The 10,545-nt window shown below is 32.7% G+C and overlaps 1 protein-coding gene across 1 annotated transcript in view; it reads right to left on the bottom strand.

The window, feature by feature from the left end:
- The window catches only part of LOC143078589 (synaptogenesis protein syg-2-like), a 37,304-nt gene continuing 26,759 nt past the window's right edge, over window positions 1–10,545 (bottom strand). The window contains exons 5-9 of the mRNA XM_076253446.1: window positions 9,735–9,995; window positions 7,220–7,525; window positions 2,641–2,997; window positions 1,761–2,060; window positions 1–11 (exon numbers count right to left, since the gene is read on the bottom strand). Of these exons, the coding sequence (XP_076109561.1) occupies window positions 1–11; window positions 1,761–2,060; window positions 2,641–2,997; window positions 7,220–7,525; window positions 9,735–9,995 (1,235 nt within the window). The remainder of the gene's footprint in view (window positions 12–1,760; window positions 2,061–2,640; window positions 2,998–7,219; window positions 7,526–9,734; window positions 9,996–10,545) is intronic.

The following is a 10,545-nucleotide window of genomic DNA, read 5'->3' as shown; positions in this document are numbered from 1 at the left end:
TCAAAATAAAGCTGAAAGACATAATATCACAGTAGAATTATTGTTAAAAATTCTTTGTGCGAAAAAAAAAACCATAATAAAGTGGAAACAGTACGACATATTTTGCTGATTGCTTAAATACGAACTAACAAACTTCTGCAAAAAGTAAAATCACAAAAATACTGAACTCCGAGGAAAATTCGAAACGGAAAGTTCCTAATCATATTGCAAAAAGGATAAAACACATCAAACGAATGAACAACAACTGTCATATTCCTGACTTGGTACAAAAGAGGGACGAAAGATACCAAAGGGACAGTCAAACACTAGGGGTGATCTCAGGTGCTCCGGAAGGGTAAGCAGATCCTGCTCCACATGCGGCACCCGTCGTGTTGCTTATGTGATAACAAATCCGGTAAATAATCTATTTCGGTAGGTCACATTCGAAAGGGAAGGGGATTGTAGTTACGACGTAAGGAACATATCCGATATCATTTTTGAAACGGTTATTCCATAACGGTCAACCAACTCGTGATGGTGTCCGTAAAATTTGCGAAGGGATGATTTCAACTTCACCATTTGGAACTCTTGGTTTAATAGCTTCCTTGTGAGCAGCAACCCTCTATCAAGAAAATCATGATAGGAAATGCAAGCACGGGAATATCGTATCAATTAGGAGATATATACCCCGTATGCAGGTGCTGCTGGAATGTTGCTTCTTAGGAATAGAAAGTTCACAATAGGAAAGCTGAAATCATCTCTTTTGTCGTAAAGTTTTGTTTTCAATCGACCCTCATTGTCAATTTCTAGATGTAAGTCAAGATATGAAGCCGACTTGACTGTATCTGTAGTATCCTTTATCTCTAATTCAATGGGATCAATCCGTTCCACGTAGTCACCAAATTTAGAATTATTTAGTGAAAGAACATCATCTATATAGCGGAAAGTAGAGTTAAAGGATATTGCTAACTTCTTATCTTTCTTCCTAAGAAATTCCTGTATGAAGTCAGCCTCAAAGTAATAAAGAAATAAGTCGGGTAGTAGAGGGGCACAGTTTGTTCCCATTGGAATTCCGACAGTCTGTTGAAAAACACGTCCTTCGAAAGTAACAAATATGTTGTCAATCAAGAAATCTAGCATCTTGATAATATTAGTTTCAGAGAATTTTTTGTTTGAATCAGAGTGGTCCTTTGCAAAGTAGAATTTATTCCTTCCTAAGACAAGATACTTGTATCTACGTTGGCCATTCTTTTTTATGAAGCAAAGCAATACCAACCCTTCTATTTGTCTTTTAGTTTGGAATGTGGAATACTTGTGTAAAGAGTAGAAAAGTCAAATGTTTTAATACTGTTACAAGATGAAAGAGAGTTAGATTGTATGTACTCTAAAAGATATTTGGAATTTTTAAGTATCCACATCTGATTCACGCCACCTCTAGAATAGGCAGTCTCACAATAACTCTTCAAATTCAGGAAATGTATTAACCAGTATAATCTTAATTGTAAAGAAAGATATGCTCAGGGCACGCAGGAATATTGTATAGTTTTGACTTTATAAGTTTAAATGCATGTCTACTACTTTATTTATATTAATACGAAATAAATGTATTTAAAGTAAATGGTTTATATTGCAGAATGTAATAAAAAAAAAAACACAAGCAATAAGGCTATGAATAAGATACTTTATTCCCCTATGAAACAGAAACACCAGTTTCGTAATTGAACCGAAAGAGGATCTTGTCAATAACGTAAACGTCAAGGAAAAATAAAATCCAGTATTACCTGCTGCTTTTGTTTCTATAGTCGTACTCATTTCGATAACATTACTTTTGCCAATTATGTTCTCTGCGAAAAGTCTAATAGAGTATTCTGTTGATGGCTTTAAGCCAGTTATTTTACATTCTTGTTTCTGTACGGTGTAACTATCGTCAATCTTCTTTGTAATGCGCTTCCCATTACCATCAAAAACTGAAACGTTGAACACTTGACTATGTCCACCACTATACCCACGATTCCACAAAACTGTCAACTCAGTAGACAGTATATCTGTAACATTTAGTTCACTTGGATCATCAGGTTTACCTGTTTGTAAAGAAACAACTGCATTCATGATAAATTGCGTAGTGTAAAAGTCATTTATGTGATACGAATCTTTCTGCCTATGTATTCATACTAACTAACATAAATTAGATGTAACACAATAAAGGTTTGTATTTGAGAATTGAATGCTTATTTTTGTAACTTCAATGGGGTGTAAAAGCGTTGACCGAAGTACATTTTGTATGAGGCGCTGGAAAGTATACATGTTTTCATTATAACATAAAACATCTTTATATCAAAGCAATGCCAACTCTTTCAATTTGTCTTTCAGTTAGGAGATCATAAGAATAGGAAATTGTCGGAAGCGTATATTTATTATGATTTTTAAATTATGAAAATATAATCATGCGTTCATTCTAACATAAAATATCTATAAACTAAACGCATCATAGATACCAGGATTAAATCTATAATTTTTTGTTTATTGATGTAGGTTCGAGGAAAGGTTTATGACAACGTTCATTAAATTTCTAAGCCTAAATTCTAATTTTTCATGGATGTGTATACAAATTATTATTGTTTAACAGAATGAGAAGATCTTCTGTTAGTAAGTCTTACTCACTCGATATTACTACATTTATTGAAATGTTTTTATCTTTGAACCCATTTCGAACAATAAGTATGTAAGTTCCTTCAATCTGCTCTGTCAAATCTGACACATCTAGAACTGCTTCATATGCGTAGTTGCTAACAGTTACTGTGGTTTCGTAGAATTTTGTTTCGATGTTTGTTCTCTGAATTGAAGTTGTTATCCCATTGTTTATATTTTCTTCGACAGACGATTCAGACGAAGCGTTATACCAATGTGCTTCAATTTTGTCAGGAAAAGTAAAAAACCTCAAAACAACTGTAATATTTCCTCCTCTCTTTGTTGAAAAGGTATCATCTGGAGGTAAGTCTGTTAACAATACTGGACTACCTGCAACGATTTAATTCCATATTTTGATGAAAACACATTATGATAAACACATGAAGACAGCTTTATTTTATATCATTAGTAAGATTTTTTAATTTTGGCATACAAGCAGTATCTAGGCATTAAAAAACACAGTATTGGTTGAAAAAAATCTTTTTGAGAAATAACCTAGAAAGGAGAAGATATGACAAGAACCATAATTTGGTTCCTAACGCAAAAAACAGCTGCGTTTGTCAATCCCTTCAAAAGTGATGTTAATATTTTTTTTATAATGAACAGCTTAATATCATCTGGATATTTTTCACGTCATCAGCCATGTCAACATGGGGTCAAAGGTAATTCATAAAAAAAAAGGAATAACACTTTTGTAGTATTATTGTCATATTTGAAGCAGCTGGTGATAACGTTAATTCAAATTTTACTTCACACAACACCAAGATAACGTCTCTCTAATTCTTAGTTGCATATCGTTCATGGTTTGGCGATAATTGACGTCATTTTGACAATTTCACTCTGCTATAGATAAAACGGTACTTTCTACAAAAAAGACGTATAATAACAAATATTTGATATTACATGTGTTAATATTTACTAGAACTGATGGTGTGCCATGCAAATTAAAAAAGAAATGAAATATTTGTAAGTTGGACGAGTAGAAGGGAGAGAAAACAACGCAATAAAGAGAGTAAAAAGTAGACGTCTTTGGCACATTAACAGTGACAATAGTCTGCTGTTTGTAAACAGACATCAAACCGTGTCAAGATCGGAAATCACTATCGTACATGTTTAATACAACCACAAGTAATGTTGAAGAGGATAAATGCATCGCATTTTAAGTCTGTCCGTCCTTCAGTCATGAATTGTTTGCGGCCCGTGTCGAATTAAATCAGGTAACTTATACAGTTCATCCAAAAGCCAATGATTTCAAATATATAAAATGCATTGCTTTGAACTATAGAACTGATGAAAAAAAAAATTAGTTCAGATATTTATTATGAGATGACACGTGGTTCTTCATAAATTAAATGAGTTCATTTTGACATTGTCATTGACATTTGATCGAGCCGTCAAGTTTTAAAACATTGTTTGATTCGTGCTTGTCTGTTTTGTTTCCGGTCGACATCTTTTGAACCGTTGAAGCTGGGTTTTCCAAACTAAGTATGCATATACATGCACATCATATAATAGGGGATGGTCATGGATCCAATCATAATGGAATACTGCCCGCGACATATATAGGTGCAAAACTAAGGTTTACCAAACTTCAGATACAGAAGTTGGTTTCAGAAAAAAAGGAATTCAAGATTAATCGTGAGTAAACTGAACTATTCATGACTTACGACCAGCTTTAGTTGTAACATTTGTTGTGAAACAGACCCCAGATACAAAATGTGAATGCGGTGATTTACAAACTAAAGATAGGTCCCACGGTGACCTTTATTTAGACATTTGGAATAAACACTTTAATTTCTTAGCGTATTTTTTGTAACGACTGCATTTATTTTCACTCGCATTTGTGCAGTCAAAAGGTTTCCAGTTAAAAATGCAAGCATTAATTTCTTACCAGTATTCAAAACTTAGATGTATATATATATATATATATATATATATATATATATATATATATATATATACAACTCGTCTAAACATCAACCCAACAATGTTAGATCTGTAAATTTGCTTTCGCAAATTTTTGGTTCTTCCCTCGCCGGGATTCGAACCCATGCTACTGTGATATCGTGACACCAAATCGCCTGCACTGCAGCCGTCCCGCTAGACCACACGACCACCTGGGCTCTCAAAAAAGAGCTTTCGGTGGGCATGTGTTACCTTTCCACGTCAGTTTTAATCTAGCGGCGTACTACAGTACATGATATATAAGGCATGAAGATGTTATTGTTACAGATTAGCTGATCTGTAACAATAACATCTTCATGCCTTATATATCATGTACTGTAGTACGCCGCTAGATTAAAACTGACGTGGAAAGGTAACACATGCCCACCGAAAGCTCTTTTTTGAGAGCCCAGGTGGTCGTGTGGTCTAGCGGGACGGCTGCAGTGCAGGCGATTTGGTGTCACGATATCACAGTAGCATGGGTTCGAATCCCGGCGAGGGAAGAACCAAAAATTTGCGAAAGCAAATTTACAGATCTAACATTGTTGGGTTGATGTTTAGACGAGTTGTATATACATTATGTACACAGCCATGTATCACCATCATTGATGGCGATCCGATGGATACATCTGTTGTAGGGTTGTCACTGACTCAGACGTACTTATATATATATATATATATATAGATATTTATCAACTAATATGAATTTGCGGGATACAGTTCGGTTTAACCTATATATGTTTTTTTGGAGGAGTTTCTGTGAATAATCTATTTCTTTAAACCAAATAAATCTAATTTATAACAAATAATGCAAATTTCTTTTTTGTAATTTTAAACAATATAACATGATATAAGACGGTCGAAATTCATATTTTAAAACTGAGTTTGTGAAGCTTTTGCTTTATTTGAACAATTCCTGATACTTCGCTGTTACTGACATAATTCTGTGTAACAGAGGCTTACAATGATGTCAGTACTTGTACAAGTTCCCTAATGCATATATTTTTACTTCACAAGAACAAATTTAACAAATCCTGAAGAAAGTATGACGTATTAAAACCACTTTTCACATCCGTACACATACTTGGGTAAACCTACTGCCGTATTTGTTTGTTATGACGCCATGTATTTGTTTGCCAGCTTTCAGAACATGGAGTTTGAATGATGATGCCCTTGGTGGTAGACGTGACACGATGGCAATCTTTTTGGTTGGAAGTCTCATATTATGTAGCTTGCTCAAATCGTCTTTATTATACTTATACATACTTATTTTTGGTTTCGTACACTTAAGAGTTTTCTTGCAGCACCGATCTACGTGTCAATATGAATTTTGTTTAATTTGTGATAGACCCGCCATTTATTGATGATTTCGAAAGCGTTAAAAGAGATTTTCCCTAGGAACAAATATAGATGATGAGCTGTTAGAACCTGTAAGAGCATGAACTGCTGGTATAGGTACATATATTTAATAAAAGAAACTATAAAAGTACAACAAGTTTTAAATTGTTACAAACGCAAGACTATATGACATAACTGTATACAAAGTATTACATTGATTTCTACAAAGAAGATGAAGTGACATTTTATAATAATATGAGAAATAAAAAATGCTGAAAACATTCAAAACTCAACAACTAAAATGAAAAGTATGCGCACTCTATCTTATGTAAAGGTTTTACTGTCAGTATACTCATACCAAATCTTTTTTGTATCATCATATATACCAGGATTGAAAATTTGCGTCAAACACACGTTTCATCTACAAGAGACTCATCAGTGACGGTCGAATATTTTTTTCTCTCAAAAAGGCCATATAAAGTACGAAGTTGAAGAGCATTGAGGATCAACAATTCCTAAAAGATTTGCCAAACACATCTAAGGTAATATATTCCTGAGTTTGAAAATATTCAGCAGTGGCATCGACCCAGTGGTTGTAAATAAACTCATCATTTATACCAGGATTGATGAAGAAAAAAAATGGCAATATTTCTATTTCAAAATCAAAATGGAATTGGGGTAGGTGATATAAAAATAGGGAATCACATAATGAAAACATAATGGACACGTATATCAAAGAACCGTATCGTCCTTCGCCTATTTTTTGTTCGCAAACCTATTGTCCAAATGTTGACAAAAATTGGAGATTGCATATAAATAATAATTTTTTTTGAAAATTGACAATATCTACCAGAAGTGCAGATTATGAACCAGCTAAAAGCATTTGGAAGTAAACGGAACCAAAGATGTCAGAACCACATTTTATCCATAAAAAAATTTATCTATGTAATTTGGAAATAAAAAGTGAAGACTTATTTGAAATAACTTACTAGTGAAAGACGAAACATTTCGTGATTGATCTTTTCATTAAGTACAACTTTGGAAATCACTTTATACTTTATAGAATCGAACCATAATGCGTTAGTATGATTCAATTAGATAAAAAATATTGGAATCAGTAATTAAACATTTTAGCTTCAAACGTTTGAACTGTAACTTAAAACAATATTGTCTACCATCAATGCATATATAATTATATTCAACCATACACATTTAATCTAAAAATATATGTAATTATGTGAAACCCGCGATGATAAAAAAACAAACTAACCTTTCACATATAATTGCTCTTGACCGAACTGCAAAACTTGATCATTTCTATCCGGAACACCATTGTCAACATAACATGTATAACTTCCAGCGTCTTGGTAGAACAGTCGACTCAAAGATAACGTCTTTTTATCATCGTTAGTGAAATATGATAAAGCACTAGAGTTTCTAATGACATGGCCATCGAATGTTTGTGTCCATCCAGAGTAGGCATAGGTGGATGGAATGCCTGACGCATTACAAACAAATGATACTTCACTTTCATCATCGTCGGTAAAGGTGTGATCTACAGAAACATCTGGTGGATCTGAACAACAATACAAAATGTAAAGAAAACGCAAGTTTAGATTATGGACAGACGTATGTCATACTCATTTGTATAATTTTAAAGGAGAAAATTATATTGTGAAAAAATTGTTTACTACGCTCTTATTGAAGTTTATCGAAAATTATTTTCAAAACAAATGTCATACACTACAGTTCACATAAAGAGACTAATAACTGATCACAAATATTTGCAGCTTGTGATGGAAAAAAGTAAAATCACAAAAATACTGAACTCAGAGGAAAATCAATTCGGAAAGTCCATAATCACATGGCAAAATCAAATAACAAAACGCATCAAAAACGAATAGACAAGAACTGTCATATTCCTGACTTTGTACAGGCATTTTCAAATGTAGAAAATGGTGGATTAAACCTGGTTCAATTAGCTATCGAATGTTATCATTTTTTGATATTTATTGTCAATGTAAAAAGGAAGACATGTTAGAAGTAAGGAGTGTTTAATGATATATACCTGTAACACTTTAGGACATTTGCGCCCACAACGCTATAGACATAAATAGTGCTTTAAAGTATGATACACCTGTAGTAAATTGACTGGACATTTGCGCTTTTTAATGAGTTTAATGAGTTACGTAATACATGCAACACTGTATTTTTTCGTTAGCTAGTTCACATTGACAGTCTTAAACATAAGAGTATAAGATTATAAAGACAAGTACAGGAATAAAATGTATATGCCACGATGGATTTTGGAGACTGAACGACAGTCGGTTTATAATTACATTTTAATTCGATATATTGATGAACAGACATCTCAATAAATAATTGAGAAATAGAGACAAGAATATGTAATATTTGAAATGAGGGCAAAATGCCAGTCAAGACAAATGCAAACTTGTTCATTATTTGTGCATCCGATATCAGGTGAAGACTGACCTGTTATAACTATGCGTGCCTATGATTTCTTCATAATGTTTACCTTTGGGAATTTATAACATGTATAACTATATCAATGTGCAATCAAATTACTTTCAAACACAAATGTGCCATGAAATGACTATTTAACTTTGAACCATAAGGAAACCTCAGTAAAAGCGCTAATGTCCATATTTAAAAGTGCAAATGTCATCTGAATGGAAGAGCAATGCCCATAAAAAAAAGCGCAAATATCCTATGAAAAAGATTAAACGTCCCAAGCAGATACACTCTACGTAATGCTCGAAATAAACGTTAAAGAAAGGCGTAAAAGTTATACTATAATCTGAAAGCTAGGGGCAACTTTTCGGCAATTTCATGCAACTGTTTACTTAGTTCATATTCTTATTTACAGTATAAACAACGTTGACGTGCTATTAATGCTCCTTAATACACAAGCAACATGTCAGATAGTGTATTCTTCTTCTTTAAAACATTAAAAAGTATTATCACGCTTTTGCTCTTCTGTATCATAATGAATTTATAATGTAGAAGTTCAAAAATAGCTGAATTTTGCAAAACACTAATATTTTTCAACCCCCATGTATAGATAGAGGGTTTCAACCATGTCCTTTTTTTTTTTAATTTCCCTTGCTTTTTTCTGTGTCTTATTCTCTTAAAATTGTGATAATGATGTGTGATGAATTCAGATAAAAATCTGGATTGTCTATAATTGGAACTAATTTAGCCAAGGTAGAAATCGGGTCCTCAAACTATTTTGAATCGGTTGCCAGTAAAGAAGTTAATGTTGACGAAGTGTGAAATCGTCCTTATACATACACAAACAACTGACTGAAAACTAATGTTGCTTGATAAGTATCTGATTGAAAAAGTAGTTAACAAAGTTATCGCAGATATATCGCAATTTATGTCCTGTTCAGATCTTTACAAGGTATTTATCAACCAAATAATTTAATTTTGGATGTAACGCGTCTTCTGATTGTCTGACGTTATTTTGTTTATCAGCTCATAGACATAATTTTAGCATGTGACCGTAACGTCATTAAGGTTTTTTCTTGGTTTACTCCGGTTTAAAATTGAATTTAGAATTAAATTATAAGAGATGACTGTAATATTTTTTTCGGTCTGTTCGAAATAACATGAAAAATGTGGTTTACACTTCAAAATAATCCGCTATACTGGGTATTCAGTGTGCACCACATTTGTGATGTTATTTCTTCATAGACAGATAAAATATTACAGTCATTCCTTAAATAATAACATTTTTTATTCTATAATTTATGAATACTCACAGTGAACTGTTATTTCAATATTTTTGGACGTATTTTCTCCATAGTCATTATTTGCAGTACACACATATATTCCACTCTGATTTCGATTTATTGAGACAAACTGAAGATACGACTGATATTTTGCAAAACCTGTCGTTCCAGTCCATGTATAATTACAGTCAGGTCTACATGTTGCCAAACATTTAATCTTACTTATACCCTTTGATTCATTCACGGTGTATATGTCGTTGATCGGATCTAATGAAACTTTCTTTGGACCAGCTGAAAGTAAAAAAGAATGATTTATAGTTAAAATGTTAAATACACAGGATTATTTGACGATTGATTATAACAGGTAGTGGCATAAAAGTTTGAAATTTTTTGTCATCTTATCATATTTAGTCCCCGAAAAGAAAAGTTAATTCAGGCAATTTTTAAAAAGTCTTTTTTCTATTTTAAATTTTGCCCCTTTTCACAACCTAATAAAACATATTGAAAATTTTAATTTGATTTTGTTAAAAGAAACATTTACAATAAATGAAAGCTGACAACCTACTGTAGCAGGTGAAGATACATCAAATGATGTTAACAACCTAAGACTTAAACTCACAGAGAAAAGGCGATTATAATTTCCTGTGTCAATTTCCTTCGTTGAATTATTTGAATGTAAATTGATAGATAATTTGCAAATGAATATTTGTATCGTGTAATCTTGAACTGCAATAAATACAGTAATATTGAGTATCATGCATTTGATTCCAAATAAAAATGCAATCTGCTTAAACAGATACTTTTATCAAGAGTCTGATACTAGTATAAGTGGTCGATCTAT

The sequence above is a fragment of the Mytilus galloprovincialis genome, chromosome 6 (genome assembly GCF_965363235.1).
Source record: "Mytilus galloprovincialis chromosome 6, xbMytGall1.hap1.1, whole genome shotgun sequence".
Taxonomy (NCBI): domain Eukaryota; kingdom Metazoa; phylum Mollusca; class Bivalvia; order Mytilida; family Mytilidae; genus Mytilus; species Mytilus galloprovincialis.
This window is presented reverse-complemented; position numbering and strand designations above follow the sequence as displayed.